Source organism: Camelus ferus, chromosome 18 (genome assembly GCF_009834535.1).
Source record: "Camelus ferus isolate YT-003-E chromosome 18, BCGSAC_Cfer_1.0, whole genome shotgun sequence".
Lineage (NCBI taxonomy): Eukaryota > Metazoa > Chordata > Mammalia > Artiodactyla > Camelidae > Camelus > Camelus ferus.
The window spans coordinates 32,994,385-33,012,482 of record NC_045713.1 but is presented as its reverse complement, the minus strand read 5'-3'; the positions used below and the strand labels follow the sequence as shown (position 1 = coordinate 33,012,482).

General features: G+C 42.4%; 1 protein-coding gene across 2 annotated transcripts in view; it reads left to right on the top strand.

Annotated features, from left to right (window-relative positions):
- Positions 1-16,337, top strand: part of LOC102504633 (acyl-coenzyme A synthetase ACSM2B, mitochondrial) — a 33,941-nt gene extending 17,604 nt beyond the window's left edge. For both annotated transcript variants that reach the window (XM_006177289.3, XM_014552898.2), the window contains 6 exons: positions 72-152; positions 1,154-1,255; positions 3,190-3,317; positions 3,439-3,538; positions 4,605-4,724; positions 15,322-16,337. In XM_006177289.3, coding sequence (XP_006177351.1) covers positions 72-152; positions 1,154-1,255; positions 3,190-3,317; positions 3,439-3,538; positions 4,605-4,724; positions 15,322-15,426 — 636 coding nt within the window. In that variant the 3' untranslated portion in view covers positions 15,427-16,337. The remainder of the gene's footprint in view (positions 1-71; positions 153-1,153; positions 1,256-3,189; positions 3,318-3,438; positions 3,539-4,604; positions 4,725-15,321) is intronic.
- Positions 16,338-18,098: the final 1,761 nt, after the last annotated feature.

Below are 18,098 nucleotides of genomic sequence, written 5' to 3'. Positions count from 1 at the left end.
TGAATTTTTTATTTTCTGTGACTTTATGACTCCTCCTGAGGTTTACTGGTTCTGTCTACTGCTTTCCACAGGGACTCACTTGCAGAGTTTCCAGGACAACGAAAGTCAAACCTGGCTGCATGGGAACTGCAATTCCCCATTATGATATGCAGGTTTGTTAGGGGTCCCAAGGAGGGAGGGAGTGAGCATGCTAATTTTTCAGTAATTTATTACATTGTCCATTGAGGAAAAACAATAGAAAGTAAAGGTATTAAAATAATATTTTAAAAGAAGGGAGGGAGGAAGGGAGGGAGAGAGGGAGGAATGAAGGAAGGAAGGAAGGGGAAAAAAGAAATTATTCATATTCTTATCATCCACAGAAAATCACTTTGAATAGCTAGCAAATTAATTAGCTAGTTAGTTACATAAATATACATATTTTTAGAACAGAAATGGGGCTGAATCTTGACATATCATTTTGTAACTTAATTTTATCATTGCGCAACCTTGGATGATCATCTTCCAGGTCAGTTAATACCTAGCTACAGCACTATTTGTAATGAGGACATAGTAGCAGATAGGATGACCTCACCATTCTTTATGCCTTTTGTTAGTTCACAGATGATTTCTAAAACTTTCACTAGTAAAGTCAACACTGCAATGAATGTATCATAGCTAAAATTTTGCTCTTTTCCCTTATTATTTCTTTGGGCTAAATTCCAAGAAATAGAATTTGTGTGTCTATGGTTACATGTATCTAAAGTGTAACAATCCACATGCTACTCAGCGTTATGTGTAATTGCTTGCCCCCGTCTCTGATGACAACTATTTTCGAAGTCCCCTTTTTAGTACATTACTTCATTCTCACATAATCCTGTGAAATAAGCCATAATTATCTCTGTTTTACAGATGAAGACACTGAGACGTAGAGCTTAAGTAACTCAAACTCAACTAAGAAGGTAGCAGAGTCATAATTTGAGTTTTAATCCGTCTGAAGTCCAGTCTGTCACAGGCAGATGGATTAGAGATTTGGGCTTGAAACTCTTGGCTTTTCTTGGTTTCTGATTCTTGTTTTCGGTCACCATTGGAGTAAGAGGGTCTTCCATCTTTCACGTTGCCAGTCAAGCCGTCTTCTGTTTTGCCAAGCATTCTTCCAATCTGCTTCTTCCTCCAGGTCATAGATGACAAGGGTAACGTCTTGCCTCCTGGTACAGAAGGTGACTTGGGCATCAGGGTCAAACCCAGCAGGCCTATAGGCATCTTCTCTGGCTATGTGGTGAGGAACCCATGCTCATTCACCTCTGTCTCCTGGTCAGAATCATGGGCTCTGAGATGGATGTGGGGCAGGTGGGGGGGGGGGTGTCCCAAAGTTATGTACCTCCCAAGAGGCACTGGTGAGAAATAGGGACAATGGGTGTCTAGTGTCTAAGAATTGGCACTTCGACAAGTGAAAAGACTGGCTATTCACCTCCGCTTTCCTTAGCTTATCATTAAGATCCCACTTGAAGAATTATCTTTCTCCAGTAACCCTTTTCCAACTCAAGAGCTCTTCTGTGACAGAAAGCTTATTGCCCCTGAACTCTGTACAACTGTATTCTCCCAAGGGAAGCCCTGCTCCCTCCCACAAGTACCATCCCCCTGCTCTATGCCACTGATCTCCTTTAGAGCCAAAGCTAGACAATTCACATTGAGACTTCGCCATAAGTTGAAAGCATCCCTATCTTCAGATCTTGGAATATTAAGAATAGATGATCCTCAAATCTAACTGCCTCACTATATGGGTGAGGATGGTGAAGTTTCAGAGATGATAAGACTCATCCAAGTCCACTACAGTGAACAATGGTCAGGAAAGAGCTCAAAAACATTCTTTTGACACCAAGATGATTAAATAATAAATTAAATAATCAATCCAATAGTAATAGTAGCTGCCATTTATTGCATGCTTACTGCATGGCTCTAGCACTCATCTAAAGCAGTCACATACATTAAAGTCATTTAATCCTTCTCACCACTCTGTGAAGTCCTCAGAGCCAAACTGCCTGAGTTTAAAACCCTACTCCACAATTTGCTGTGTGACCTTGGACAAGTTATTGATCTCTCATGCCTCAGTTTCCTCACTTATAAAATGTGTATTATAATATCTCAGAGAATTGTTATAGATATCTACAGGCAGAAATATTTGTGAAACACTTAGAACAGTTATACATAAGTAGGTAAAATAAAAGAATTGTTGTAGAGCCAAAATATCATTCCCATTATACAGGTGAGGAAAACTGAGCCTCAGAGATGAAGGCACAGCCACACTGTGCACTTCAACCATTTCCTGTGCACTGTTCCACTCTGTTCTCACAGCCAGTGAGGTAGTTAAGGCATAGGTTTCCCCATATTCAACAGAAGAGGAGACAGAATCGAGAAGTTGGCAGATTTAGCTCCAAGGCCACAGAGTTAATGCCAGCAGGGGCTGCACAGTGGTCAGGAGAAAAAGCCAGGCTGGTGGTTAAGAGATCTGGCTTCTGATCTCAGCTCTGCCATCTGTAATGGCTGTGTGGTTGTGGACTTGCCTCTTGACCTTTCTGATCTTCAGTTCCCCTATCATCCAAATGAAGGAGCTCTGCTATGAATTCCTTACGCCGCTTTTAAACCCAGATACCAAACGTCCAATCTGGAGCTCACATCCCCACACTTGAACAATATATAAAGATGCTCCTGACAAGGGACAAACCTCAAGCCTTCTCGCTGCTCAGGAACAAGTGCCCCAGCTGCATAGAGAGGTCCAGCCATTATAGAAATACGCACATTGACTGCAGCCCTGGGGGCTGGCTGGTATATCTCTAGAACTTTCAAACCTAACAACCTGGACCCAAGAAAAAAATATCTAATAAATCTTGGTGCCCTTGAGTGGTGTCATGGAGTGGTGTCATGGAGGAATTAGGGAAGGTGGAATCAGTTGGGGATAATGCCCTAAAGTGTGGGTAAATGAATGTATCAATATTATCCACCAGGTTGGACCCAGGGGAGTTGATGAGAGACCCTGGGTGGAATAAATAAAATAAATGAGGAAGTTTCAGTTCCACCTAGGGGATGGGGTTGGCGGGTTGAGGGCAGTCCCACCACGTGTGAAATGAGCAATCTGCACAACTGGTCCTGGCAGCCCTGGGGCAGAGGATTTAGGCTTTGTAGGTACAATGTCTGTCTTTCTGTGATTACCAGGACAATCTTGAGAAGACAGCAGCCAACATTAGAGGGGACTTTTGGCTGCTGGGGGACCAGGGAATCAAGGATCAAGATGGATATTTCTACTTCATGGGGCGGGCAGATGATATCATTAACTCCAGCGGGTAAGCTTGGTTTCTGGGCTGGAAAGGGTAATCTGGATCTTTATTCTATCTGGTTCTAGACCTTTGGGATGAGCTAGAGGTTGAGTGTGCAATCTTCTCTGAAGGAGAGGTTCTTCTGCAGGTACCGGATTGGGCCCTCAGAAGTGGAGAATGCCTTGATGGAGCACCCTGCTGTGGTTGAGGCAGCTGCAGTGAGCAGCCCGGACCCCTTCCGAGGAGAGGTGATGGGGGAACTATAGCCTGAGGGTGTGCAGATGGTAGTTAAGAGTATGGACTCTGGGGCTGGATAGTCTGGGTCCAAATCTTGGCCCTGCTGGTTTACTAGCTGTGTGTCTTTGGGCAAGCTACTTAGCTTCTCTGTGCCTCAGTTTACCATATGTAAGATGAAGGGTTCTTGTGAGGATTAAATTCGTTAATATTTGTAAAGTGTTTGAAACAAGGCCTGGCATATAGCAAGTGCTAAATAAAATCTATTATTGTGGGACTGCCGGGATTTTATCCTGTTGTTTGGCATTTGAATCAGAATCTGTTCCCTGAACAGAATAGAGGAGGGATCTGAGCCAAGAATTACAGCCCTTGTGCCATGGGGCTAAAGTGAGAGTAGGGGAAGAAGAAAGACCCCTTTAATGCCAGGGCTAAAGAAATAGACCCAGATGAAATTTAAAGGAGCTTGTTGTATGTGTAGGGAAAGGTTAAAGAGAGAGGTGTGGGTCAATGTCCAAGTATATTTCGGCAGGGTGAAAATTAATAATATCGTACCTTTGGCAGATGTGGGACATAACACCATGGAAATCATAGGCTCCACCAGGCATATGGGGCCCAAAACCCTGGGTGCCAAGCACTGAGCTAAGCCATGCTGTATATGATTTCTTTTTACTTCCCATGAATTTAAGTATGAAAACTGGATTTCTATTTCATAGATGGGCAAACTAGCTTGAAGAGGGTAAACAAATCATTTAGTTTTATTGTCCTTAATCTTTACTTTTTTTTCTTCTCTTATAACTAGTTTCTCCCCATTGCTCTCTATTGCCCCTGGGGTATGAGGTGATCCTGGTCTCAATCTTGTAGATTGCCCTACCTGCACATTCAGTAAACAGCTTGAGAGTTGGAACCTTGGCCATGCTTGACCCCAGTGTCTCCCTTTCCCTTACCCAAGATACCTGGAGGTGATAATGAGGGGATATGAAGGTGGTGGCTATGGTGGAAGTCTTAACACTGGTTTCACATTATCTCAGGAGATGGCAATGCGCTCTGATCCTTCTCCCTTGGCTCTCATCCTTGCTGCAGGTAGTGAAGGCATTTGTGGTCCTGGCCCCACAGTTCCTGTCCCGTGACCCGGACCAGCTCACCAAGGAGCTGCAGCAGCATGTGAAGTTGGTGACAGCCCCGTACAAGTACCCAAGGAAGGTAAGGTCTCTGGAATCCCATGCTTCTCCAACTTAAGGAAAGGGAGATGGTTCTCTTCTTATATTTCTCTTTTTCAGGCTGAGGACAAAGCCTCAGATCTAAAGTTCTGCCTGATTATGACCAAGAAAGTCCAGAAAAGATAATCCAGTAACTGTCTAAATGCCTAAAATTGGCTTCAGTCTTTAATTCATTCTCAATTGAAAATCAGATGCTTCCATGGGAACAAATTCTAGCCAGTACCTGGCATATATTCCCACTCTTGGCACTGAGGTTTTGTTATGTTATTCAGGATTCTTTCAGTTGCAAGTGACAGAAATTCAACTTGAAATTTATTGCTTACACAATTGAAAAGTCCATGATGGGAGAAGCTTTGTTGTATCTGGTACCAGGCATTCAAATGTTGTGGGCAGGGGTGTCTTTTTCATCTCTTGACTCTTGCTTTTTCTTTATTGGCTTCATTTCTTGAAGTGCTCTCCCTTTGAGAGGGCCCCCAGCATCTCCAAACATATATATATATTAGCAACTTAGATAATCCCAGTGGGAAAAAAAACCACATCTTTTCCCCCAAAGGCACCAGCAGAAGTCTCCAAGTTGATTCTGATTGGACCAACTTGGGTCATATGCCCATGGTTAAATCAATCCCTGTAACCAGGGGAATGGGGCACTCTGAGTTCTGAGTCATGTAATCAGCCTTGGCAAGAGCGCAGGAAGGATGGGAGGGAGGGCTGCCCTACACCCATGTAATGAACTGAATAAGGGAGGAGTGGTTCCCCACAGTAAACTGGAACTGCTCTTACCAGAAAAGGCAAATGGCATAGAATGCATGATACCTGTTTTCAGCTGTTTTCATTCTGGGGCAGGGAACTAAGGCACGGAGGTTGGTGTGGAAGGAGAACCCAGTTTTTGGAGATAGGTACAAGACAGAAGCTTGGTCCAGGGAAAGAAAAACATATTTTTGTGTCCAGGGTAGAAAGATTCTTCTATAACCCACATTCTCACTGATGCATTGTCAGCAATGGCAAATTGTCATAGGTGAGTTTTCTGAGAAGCAAATTCTGGGAAGGAGATTAGCATGCAAAGGTTTGTTAGGGAGTGTTTTGGGATCAGCACCTGGAGAAGGAAATGGAGTTGAAGGGAGAGAAAGGGCAGGTGTTACCCAAAACAGACTGTTGGATATTTCTCCAGCAAAAAATGCTTTTTTCCCAAGATCAGCAAAGAATTACAACTATGGCAAGCCATATGCTAGTCCACCTGCAGCAAGGAGAGGAGGAAGGAATTCCTGAAGAGGAAAAAAGGAATTTGACAGGGCTATAATAAATAGAGTCCAGTGGAGGAACTCTATTGGCTGAGTTGTAACAGTTGTGCATTGACTAAGCTCTTGCCAGGCAAGAAGAGGAAGTTTTTCTTCTTCCTGTTGGGCTCCGTTATCACCATGAGGCATGAGAGCTCCCCCTGCTGGTCTCCCAACTCTATTTTAATTGAGGTTACTATTTATTAAATCTCTTACGTTATCAAGATTGTATACACTGAGGATCATCTAAAACATTGTATCATCATCACAGGTTTGGTGATAGTCTTCCACCAGGCCTGGTCCAGGTATCTTGGGAAAGCTTTCTTGTCAGATGTTATTTGCTTTAATTCCAGGAAATCTTTACTTTCAGGTCACCAGATAGGCAGATCCAGGCAGGGTTTGGTGCTTTCTATAGCGGTGTCACATGAGTCTGAGAGTCTAGTCCCTGGAATTTGGCAGCACAAGAGTTGGTTAACAATACCTGATAGGAGTGTTTCCAGTGGGTTTGAAACAAATATTTTTCTGGAGGCATCTTTTTCAATAGACAAAATCTCCAGGTTGCAAGATGTGACGCTCAAGGTCCTCATTCCTTGAGTATACTCTGTGAAATGATTGCTCTACCAAAACATGGCCATTTTTAATAGAAGCAACTTGGCCTTTGTAATACTGGAGTATCTCTCCTTTTATTAGTTGTGGGTCAAAAGAGGCAGGAACCAAAAGAGGAGTTTGGTGTGCTGTGGCTATCTCAAAGAGTGAGAGCTTGTGAGTTCCAAAAGGTGTGGATCTAAGATTTAGAAGGACCAGCGACAATGCTTTTGGCCACAACATTTGGAAGGCCTCTACAAACTTTGCCAACTGAGTCTTAATAGTGTTGTGAGTGTGTTTGAGTAAACCGGAAGATTAAGGATGGTAAACACAGTAAAAGTATTACTAAAACCGACCAAACAGGGCAGACCCGTTGAAGTGCCTGACCAGTAAAACAGGCTTCTCAATCACTGTGAAGTTCCCGAGGCGTCCCGCAAGTAGGGGTAATCGTTTCCTATTATATTAACCACAGAAGAAGCAGTCGCTTGTCTGCAAGGAAAGGCTTCAGTCCAGTGTGAAATATACAGGCCACGACTAAAACATATTTTTATCTATTAAATGGATGCAGTTCTAGTAACTCCATTTGCCAGACCTCAGATGACCCTGAGGTCTTGAAATTAGGCAATTTCAAGTCCAGGAGCAGCAGAAACAGGCTTTCCAGGGTTGTACTTCAGACACGTGAGGTAGGCAAGGTAAACCTTGGTTTTTTTTTTTTGTTTGTTTGTTTTTTAGCCTTGTTAATGTTTCCTCATCAATATTGATCCATAAAGGCTATCATTTTGTCAGTAGACCAATGGCTTAAAACATGTACAGTGGTGAGGACTGGGAAATTTAGAGTGGCTGGAAGGACTGGGTTGTCCATTGGTCCAAACCAGAACTTTCTCTTTTTATCGAAACCAACAATTTTTGAATTTCCCATCTTGTTTTCCTTTTCTGAGGCCAATTGTTTGGCTTCTCTAGTCAGTTTTTCTAAATTACCATTTTGGGAAATATTCCTGGACCATGACAGAGTTTGTCTGCTTCGGTCCCTTTAAGACCAGCATTCTTTGAAGAAATATCAGCAAGGTGATTTCCTCTTGCTTCCAGAGACTCAAGTTTAGAATGCCCTCAGAATCTTAATAATAGCTAAAGCGGCAGACAAAAGTATTGCATTCAGTAATTCCTGAACTTAGGGGCCATTTTTTAATTTTATTTCCTCCGGAAGTAAGGAAGCCACATTGCTTTCAGAATATTCCAAAATCATGAGCTACTCCAAAAGCATGTCTGCTATCAGTATAAATGTGGGCAGTTTTGTCCTTGGCTAAAGTTCAAGCTCATGTAAGAGTGTAGAATTCAGCCTGTTGGGCAGAAGTAGCCATAGGTAAAGAGGCTGCTTCAACAACATTAAAAGGAGTTGCAATGTAGTGTACCCAGCACAATATTTGCCCATTGCCACCTTTCAAATAAGAACCATCAGTGAACTCTGAGAAGTCAATGTTAGCCGATGGAATTTCCTGTTGACCGTAACGAGTAAGGAGATGGTTCACCAGCTCTAAGCAGTCATGAAGGACTTCACTGGTGACAGAGGGGAGAAGAGTAGCTGAGTTGAGGTCACTACGATGGAAAAGAGTTATGAGAGGAGCAGTTCATGAAAGGACTTCATAGGAGGTGAGGCAGCTGACTGAGAAATGTTGGGTGTGATGAAAATTCAAGAGCTTCTACTGCATAAGGTACAAAAATAGTTAAAGGGAGTCTTACAATGATTTTCTCAGTGGCCTTAATCAAAAGGGCAGTGGATGTCATAGCACTAAGGCCAGGGCAGTGTCCCCATGCCACAGGGTCCAGTTGTTCACTATAATACCCTATAGGTTGGTGCTGGTCTGCTTTCGAGTGAGTATCCCAGGGGCATTCCCTTCCTTTTCACATACAAAAGGGGGAAAGGGACTCTGATCATTGGGATGCCCAAGGGCAGGTGGATTGATCAAATTCTCCTTTAAGGCCTTGAAGGCTACATTATCTGTTTCTTCACATAAAATTGGGCCAAGGTTGTTATTCTTGAGTAAAGCATACAGAGATTTGGCCCATAAGAGGGAAATTTGGCATCCGATTCCAGCAATAACTAACTAGCCTGAGAAAACCTCACAGTTGGCACTTAGTTTTGAGTTATGGGAAACTTAGGACATTATGAAATCTACCTGGATCCAAGCATAGTCTTTGCTCTGGTATCAGATGTCCTAAATATCAAATCATAATCCAGGCAAACTACAGTTTTTTCCCTGGTGACCTTAAGTCACCAAGGAAATGTGAACACTATCTTCCTGTGAAGAGACTGAAGAAGGAGAGTAAGAAACAGAGCATCTACATATTGCAACAAAGTGCAACCCATAGGGAACTTTGTATCATCCAGATCAGCCTTCAGGGTGTGTGAGAATAAAATTTGGAGGCATTACTGTCTAGGAAAATTGTTTTTCTTCCCAAGTAAGGCAAAAGGCCAGCTTCATCAACTGGGGTACTAAAGAATGTGCTGCCTAAGTTAATTATAGTAAATAAATTGCTTCCAGTGGGAATGGATGTCAGTAGTGATGAGGGTTAGGAACAGCAGGGTGTGGAGGGATACCAATGTAGTTTATCGCTTGGAGGTTCTGGACAAATCTCCAGCCTTGGCCTTTAGGTGTTCCCATTGGTCCTCAGCGACTAGTACAAGGTAATGAGGCCCTGAGCCTTATCATCTTCTGTGATGGACTTTATGTCTTGAAGAGCTTCTTTACTTTGGGATATTGATTAATTCTGGGAAGACATTTTGAGGGATCTCCTTGAATCTGGATGGGAGGCATGCTGTGAATTTTGCGAATAACTTGTGGAGATTTTGCTCATAAGGAGGGTGGTAGCTGGTACAATATAGGGACCAATGATCAGTGTTTCCAGAACCAGCTCTAGTCCTTTCAGAGACAAAGCAAATAAAAGATGTCAAATGATCATTTAATTCATGTTTAATGGCTGCTCTGATGACCACTGTCAAATTCCAGACTTATTTTTCCCTTTGAGAAAGCAATTCTGACATGAGACTTTGCTAAGAAGTTCCAGCCTAATAAATGGATAGGGGTAGAGTAACTAAGGCGAAAAGAGTATGTCTCAAAGAGAACAGGTTCAGAGATGGGAACCCCTAAAGGTTCACTAGAGAGTGCGCTATTTGAGTTGTTCTGGTGCTCTGAGACAAGGGTTGCTTTATAGTGTGGTTGAGCACTGAGAGTGTGGCTCCTGTGTCAGTCGGGACTGGAAGTAATTCAGCCCAAATCTGCAGAAATGTTTCTCCAGCTGATTAAGAGGGAGGACTGGGAAGAGCCCATGGGGTTCCTCAGAGCCCCATCACTAAGATTTGGGAGAACCTCGGAAAGGTTTGTTGGAGGGCTGAAGGTGCCTGAAGCACTTAAATTTGTAACGATCGCTTTTCCAATGTCCTGGCTCATCACAATACTAGCACATTAAGGGGGTTTTATTTTTGTCTGAGAGGCCTTCATTTGCTGGAGTTAAAGATTAAGAATTTTGGTCATCTTCCTTCCAGGCCACAGAGTGTGAGAAAGCCAGTTTACTAGGTTAACTAAATCTGGAGTGGACCTAGTTCCCCATTCCATCCTGGTCCTTTTTACTAGAAGTGCAATGTCCCAGTTCAACCCATTAATAAACGTAAGAGTTAAAAGCTACCCCAGGTGGAATCAACAGCTAAAGGAAGACCAACATTTTCTTTAAAAATCATCTGAAGTTGATCGCAATGGTCATGAACGGATTCATCAGATATTTGTGTGCAAGCTTAAAGTTTGTTCCAATCAACAAGCTTCAGGAAAGCCCTAGAAATTTCTCAGTCAAATCTAGTCTCATAAGTAGGTTAGCAGATCATATGATGAATTAGCAGACTGTTCTTCTGGTTGTAATTCTAGGGATCGCTCAGGATTTTCCCAGTTTGCAGTTTTTATCCAATGCTGGACCTGGCCTTCATTGACAAGCATATGAATTAGCTGATACAAGTTGGAGAAACCAGATTGAAAAGTTTGAATGACTATATTAAATTCATCAGCAAATCTGTGAGAATCTTTGGGAAAATCTTTGAATATGGCTCACAGTTCAGCAAATATAAGAAATTAAGGGTTTGGCTTCTGGATCCTCAGAAAGCTTAATTTTAAAGAGATAGGTTCTGAGGAATTCAGAGGAAAAGGGAGTGAGGAGGATTTCAGAGAAAAAGGGAAGTTTGGTGAGAGAATTAGCAGGGGGGGAACTGAGGGTATAGTGGAGGTGCAGGCAGAAGGGAAGGAAGGAGGAAGATGGTATAAAATGGGGCCTGAGCACTAGGGACTGAAGAAGAGAGATGAGATGGCATCAGGCCCAGAACTTGAGACAAGCCAGAGAAGAAGAGCCAAGGCTTCCGGAGTCATTTTATCTTTCTTTAAATGTTTGTTTGCCTCAGTTTATTTTAAAATCTTATTTTGCAGAGAGGCAATTTAAGGCTCCTGATAACATTTGGAAGTCTTAAAATACCAATTAAAATTCCAATTTCCATTCAGTTTTGGAAATTTAAAGCCACAGTTACCCAATTTGGTCTTAAGAGAATTAAGTTCGGGGATTTCAAAAGCTCTCCATATTGGACATTGATGTTTTAAGTTGTTTTGGGTTAGGTCTGTCCGTGCGGTTAGAAACGCACATGGATGAGGGCTGTGGTTTTCAAACATAAAATGGACCAGGGCCCCTGGAGGGGGGCCCCCTTAAAATATTTAGACAACTAGGAATTCTATTTCCTACAGAGTTTTCTCCAGAATAAACGAGTAATTTTCAAACAACAGCGCAAACAACCTGAATAGCCTGCAGGCGTAATACCAGCCAGTTCTAAGGGAATAGTCAGTCTGGTCCCACAAGAGGCAGGCCAAAAGCTGCTAAGGGCAGTTGCAATAGAACAACCCCTTATTCCAAACAGAATTGGGCCAAAGGCTTAATCAGCACAGTTCCAATTAAATAGCTCCAGTTCCCAGAGGCAATAGGCTGAAGTCTAAGTCAATTCCAGGAAAAACAGCCCCTGTTCCAAAGAGAATCAGGCCAAAGTTTCAAATGAGTATTTGCATACAGGACACAGCTTTAACAGAAAGGACAAAACCTTTAAATAAATCTTGAGTAAAACTTGGAGAGCTTCAAAATGCAAAGAGGGTGGAAGCTCAGACCCAGGAGAAAGACATACCCTCAAACTCCAGGGTTGGCAAGACATCCGTGAGCAGCAGTGGGCCCAAAGTGGGAACCCCACCTGCTTGCTCACCAGCCCTGGAGTTGTCAAGGGTCTTCTCTGAACCCCCTTACAGGCCATCAAAATATTGCCCTTAAACAGAGTGCCAGTTATTTCTCCAGCAAAAGTGGGTTTGTTCAGTGTTGGGCCAACTAACATCCTTCAAAGTCCAAGGACCTCCATTCCTGGGCTCTCAGATGTTTGCCTGCGATTCCTCAACAGATAAAGTACTTTCTTTACTGGGCATGTTTGCCCTAACAAACTAATAGCCCTAGGCAATGCCTAATTTCACTATAGCCCAGGCTGGCTTGTTTCAGCACACCTTATCAGAGTCATATCCCACCACCTTTCATGGACCCTAAACCTTTTACCTCACCCACAACCAGTCAGAGACTTGTGCATAAGCCAATCAGGCACCTTGTGACCCAGCCTTATAAAAGACCCCAACAACCGGCCCTTGGTGCTCACACGGGCACCTCTAGTCTGTGTGGCCCACTATTGTCTGTGACATCGTACTCTTAATAAACTCCTTTTCTACTCTTATACTTTATCTCTGGTAAATTCTTTTACCAATCTGTGTGTCACCGGCTCACTGACCAGCTGCTCTGTTGCATCCCACAACATTCAGGATCAGCAAAGAATTGCATTTTGGGGTCTGCAACCATGGTGAGCCCTGCTCAAGCCCTCTCCCACAACAAGGAAAGGAGGGCTCTTTTAAAGAGGAGAAAAGGAAGTTGGGAAAACTATCAGAAATAAAGAATTCATTGGAGGGGTTGAGAATTTGAAGTATAGAGTGTTTTCATCGGCTGAGTTATGACCATTGCTTATTGGCTGAGCTCTTGCCAGTCAAGAAGAAAAAAGTCTTTCTTCTTCCCGTTGGGCTCTGCGATTAATATAGGACATGACAGATCCCCCTTCTGGTGTCCTGACTCTATTTTAATTGAGGTTTACATTTATTAACTTTTACCAAGGGAAGGGAAGCGAGGATTGGGTAGAACATGCAATTGCACTGCCTCAGCCAACCCCACGAAGAGTTCTGAAGCTAGGACAACTTTTTAGGGTTTCCTGAGAGAAGGCGAGGAGGGGGTTCTTACAGCTTATGTAGGTCAGGCACGGATGCAAGCTGCCCTGGGAAGGGGGTGTGCCCCTGGGGGAGATAGCTCTCCTTGGCTGCTGTACTCCTCAGAGGGGTTTGACAATGGGGGTGTAAGTCTTTTATTTTTGCTGGGGGATCTGAGTAGCACTTCAAAGAGTCCATCACACAGACTTTCAGCCTCAAACCTATAGGCATTACAGCACAGTCTCTGAAATCAAACGGTTGCATTCAAAATTCATCTCCATCACTTACTTTCTCAACAGTTGTTCTGTGCCTCAGTTTCCTTGTCTGTAAAATGGGGATACTGGTGTTACTCCTTCACAGGCTGTTAAGATGATGAGTAAATATTTGCTAGGCATAAGGCACTTAGCAGAGTGACCAACACATAATAAACATTTCATAAGTATTTTAAAAGGAGACTAGAAATCCAGTCATATTATGAATTTTGAATTGTAATTGAGTATTTTGGAGGATCCAGTGGAGGGGTCCTATCACACAATATAACAGTATATTACTCAATAGATGTGTCTCCTTTGACAAGTCTCTCCTCTCGAATGCTCCAGGCAGCAGGTGATTTCCACTTTCTCCCTCCTTCCAGTGACTACACCCTCTGTTTTCTTCTTCATGATATGCAGACTAGCTTTCTTCTTACCCTTAAACCTGGATCTCCCTGTGGCTTCCTCCTAACCTTTGTCTACACCACAAGGGCCAAATAGGTAAATATTTTAGGCCACACTGTGTTTGTTGCAACTACTCAACTGCCCTTGTAGTGTGAAAGCAGCCAAAGACAACTGTCAGTAAATGGTGCAGCTGTGTTTAAATAAAACCTCATTTACAAAAAAAGAAGTAAGGCTGGGTTTTGCCCACAGACTATAGTTTTCCAACCCCTGTTCTACCCCTATTGTGATTTTAACAAACTCCTTCCTCGACAAGGCAGTCTTACCTTCTGGGAAAGTCCTACATCAGCTGCTAAGAAGCTATTTTTTCTATATCAGTATCCCTATGGTTACTATTTTTATTAACCCCAAGACCATTTGACTCCAAGACCAATGCCTTGTTAAGCTGAACCACACAATGGGAAGCTTCAATGAACTGTCTTCATCATCCATATTTTAGGATTCAGGAATATTAGAGATGGATGGGTCCTTGATATCAAACATTTCTTTTCACAGGTAAGAAAAGTATAAAAGGAGGGATTTTATAGTTTTACAAAGGACACACCAACAGGAAATGACTGAGATGGAATTCAAAACCAGGCTTCCTAACTCTTAGCTGTCTATTCTCTCTAGTCCAGATTAGTAACCACACCTAATATTTTTAAGTATTTACCTTGCTGGAGAGGAAGAAATTTTCCTCTGCCCTTCTAGGTTCTTCTGACTGATCTAAGTATTTAATCAATATGAGACAAAAGAAAATCAAACAAAAGTTTAATCACGTATACGTGGGAGAGACTCAGGGAACTGAATGATTTGCGAAAATGGCCAAAGCCCTCACCTTAAGTACCAACTTCAGCTAAATTTTGGCAAAAGAGGATGTTGGAGGTAGTGGTTTGGGACCTCAAAAGGGAGGAGAGCAATTCACATAGAGATGGGAAAGCACATGTTTGGTAAATAAATGTTTCCTGGGCCAGGCGGAGACAATGGGACACAGAACACACACTGATTTCTAGGCCCTGCCAAGTCTCCCCCGCCTGACTAGCCTATGTTCTCTACAGATGTCTCTGATAATAGCTCTATTCTGGGAACATACCCTTTATCTAAGTTCTTTTAAGCAATTAAAGGGGAAGTAACAAGAAAAACTTCCCAAGTCTTCTGTTTCTTAAAAATAATTAGCCTAAATTAATCTTCATGCCAAAAAGACACATTTTGGGGTGGCAAATTTTGTTCCCTGACAACTCCATGCCAAGAATTTAGTCTGGGTAATTGCACTTTTCGTCACAATAACTCAACAAAGCTGTTATCCTCCAGTGTACTTAGTGGGAAAATTGAGAAACCAATTTTCAGAAAAAAACAGGTGACCTGGCTGAAGCCAGAGTGGTAAAGGAAAGACTGGAGCTCGGAGTTGTCTGCTACGTCATGTTGCATTCACCATGCTGCTTCTTCCCTGTCCTAGGGAATGTCAGAGACCAGCTGACTAACCTTAATGTCAAGTTCTAGCCATTCTTTTCTTGTCCTTGTCCCAGAGCACTTTCTGAAGCTTCTTACTGCACAGGGGGGCTTCCTTGGGAGTTTTTCAGGCTCAGTCCCCACTCACTGTGGAGTCTTCAGCCTCAAGAGTTTCCTCTCACCCTATAGCAGTTTCTCTGATAAAAAAAAAAAAAAAAAGAAAAAACCAACCCCACTGGGGCATGAACAGCCCACTTTGGACTAATTTTTCCCAACAGATGGAGTTCGTCTTGCACCTGCCTAAAACCATCACAGGGAAGATAAACCGGGCGAAGCTTCGCGACATGGAGTGGAAGAAGTCTGGGCAAGCAGGGGCCCAGTGAGACCTGCAGGAAGTTTTACTTTGGGTCCTTTCCTTCTTCCCATTTCATTTTCCTTTGGATCATCTGCCTTCCTCTAAGGATATCAGATTCTTTATGACAAGACGTGATCTAATTTTTGTCTTTCTTAGTTATTATTGCAAAATCTTGCCATGTTAGGTATTGAGAAAAGAAAAGGAGGGAAGGAATGAGTGAGAAGAAAGGAGAGAAGAGAGAAAAAAGAAACAAAAATGAGAGATTCAAATACCAAAAGAAAAACTGAGAAAAAAAAAAAAGAGGGAGGGAGGGATGTGGGAAGGAGGCTGGGAGGAAAGATGGAAAGCATTAGAGGAAGGAAAAGAAATAGAAAAAGGATTTAAAAAAAAGAAGGAAAGGAGGAAAGGAAAAGAAAGAATACGATAAAATAGTCAGAGGAACTGATAATGAAAAATGATGGAAGACAGAAAGAATGAGAGAAATAGAAGGAAGGAAATATAATTACTCCCACAAGTAGACAGGTAAATAGTGACAGAATCATGCAGAAAATTAGGTCTTAGAAAGGAAATGAAAGACCATAACACCCCATCGTACCCCTAGGATAAAAACTCCAGATGGAGAGACTTGTATGTGTAGTTGGTACATTAGAATCATCTTCAAGTGACTCCAAATTTGGGGGCAGTTATGACCAGAGATGGGGAAACCACCATTTATTGGGCATTTGCCACATGCAAAGCATTGTCCTAGGCATTTTATGAAGATTATTGTGTTTTGTTTCTGCATGGCATCTACAAACTTCAGATCATAGCTGTGAGAACAGTGTAGGCACCTAGGCACCTAGGCACCTCAAAAAGGTGCCCCTTCCCTTGTGGCTTAAGGGTTTTTTTGGCATCTACTCTTCCTAGAAAAAAATAATAAAATAATTTGTTAAATCAAGACCCTAAGGATTCTTTTTGGGGGAAACAAAGATGGGCAGAGTGATGTTGTTGAAGGATAAACCATGGAGTTAGTTCTTAGGGCCTCTGGGAGCCCAGAGCCAGGGATCCAGGAGAGAGAGGGATCTCTAGAAAGGACTATGAGAGCTTCATCTCTGATCCAGAGATGGAAGGTGAACATTCCTAGCAGGTTCAAATGAGCTGGAGAAGAAAGCAAAGGCTCTCTGAGGGTCTATGAACCTTCTTCTTAAGAATATTTAATAATAATAGCAACAATAATAAATATGTCAATCACTTATCAAGTACTTGTTAAGTGTCAGGTCCTATGGCAAAATACACATTCATTACCCCTCCTTAAAGTTCACAATCACTCTTCAATTCAGGTACTATTATTTCCTCCCATTTTACAGAGGAGGAAATTAAGACTTGGGGAGATTAAGTAATATGATCCAAAGTTACACAGCTGGGAAGTGACAGCATTAGGTTCAAGCTCAAGCCTATCTGCCTACAATGCCTATACACCCCTTCAATTTGCTTGCCTTCTTCTCTGGCCCTTGATAAAATGCTTCTCTTAAAATCATCTTTTAAAATATCCATGAGAGAGAGGTACAAGGTGGCAGCATAGGAAGACTCCTGAGCTCACCTCCTCCCAGGGACACACCAAATCTATACCTACATACAGAATAATTCTTCTTGAAGAAGCTTCAGGATGGATTGAATAACTACTGCACGCAGAAGGACCACATAGGAATGGGTAGGAGATATGGAGACAGTATCCATGGGAATCCCTCCCACATCACAGTGATCTGTGGTAGGAAGGGATATCGCTGAGGGGTCCAAATGCAGACTTGCTCACCCTGGGACACAGTGAAAAAATAGTTTAAAGAGTACTTCAGCTATACAGAAAATGTACCCATTTGCTAACCCTAGAGCTTCTGCCAAAAGGGCAGAGAACTGCTGGAGCCCTATCCAGGAGGTGCACCATTGTTTGAATACTCCTAGAATTCCCTCTGGCCCATGCCTGCTCCACCTCCAGCAAGCAAGGAAGTCTTGACCCAAGAACTGCCCTTAGCCAGGATCTTCTCCAGCCCCAACCACCCCACCAAGGTGGTCTTGGGTGCAGTGCTCCCCAGAGACTTTCCCTAGCCTAGGCCCATTATAACTCCAGCTGGCCTGCCAAAGGTGTCAGGTACAAGCAGTCTATACAGGAGATGCTTCCTCAAAAGTTCACTCTGTCAAGACCACTGGGAGTTACCTCTTTTGCCTAATTCATAGAAACAAAAAACAAAAGTCAGACAAAATGGGAAGACAAAAAAAAAATGTTCCAAATGAAAGAACAAAATAAAATCCCAGAAAAAAAAAAACCTTAATGAAACAGAGATAAGTAATTTACCTGATAAAGTGTTCAGAGAAATGGTTATAAGGATGCTTATTGAACTTAGGAGAAATTGCAGAAACTTAGTGAGAACTTCAGCAAATACTCAGGCATGTGAGAAAGAACCAATCAGAACCCAAGAATACAATAAGAGAAATTTTAAAAAAAATACACCATAGGAAATCAACAGCAGATTAGATGATACAACAGAATAGATAAGTGATCTAGAAGACAAAATAGCAGAAATCACCTGAACAGAACACTAAAAAGAAGAATTTTTTTTTTTAATGAGGAGAGTTTAAGGGATCTCTGAGACAAACATGCCCACCCTCACCTCTTTTATTCAACATAATGTTGCAAGTCTTAATTCAAAAAGATATACATATCCC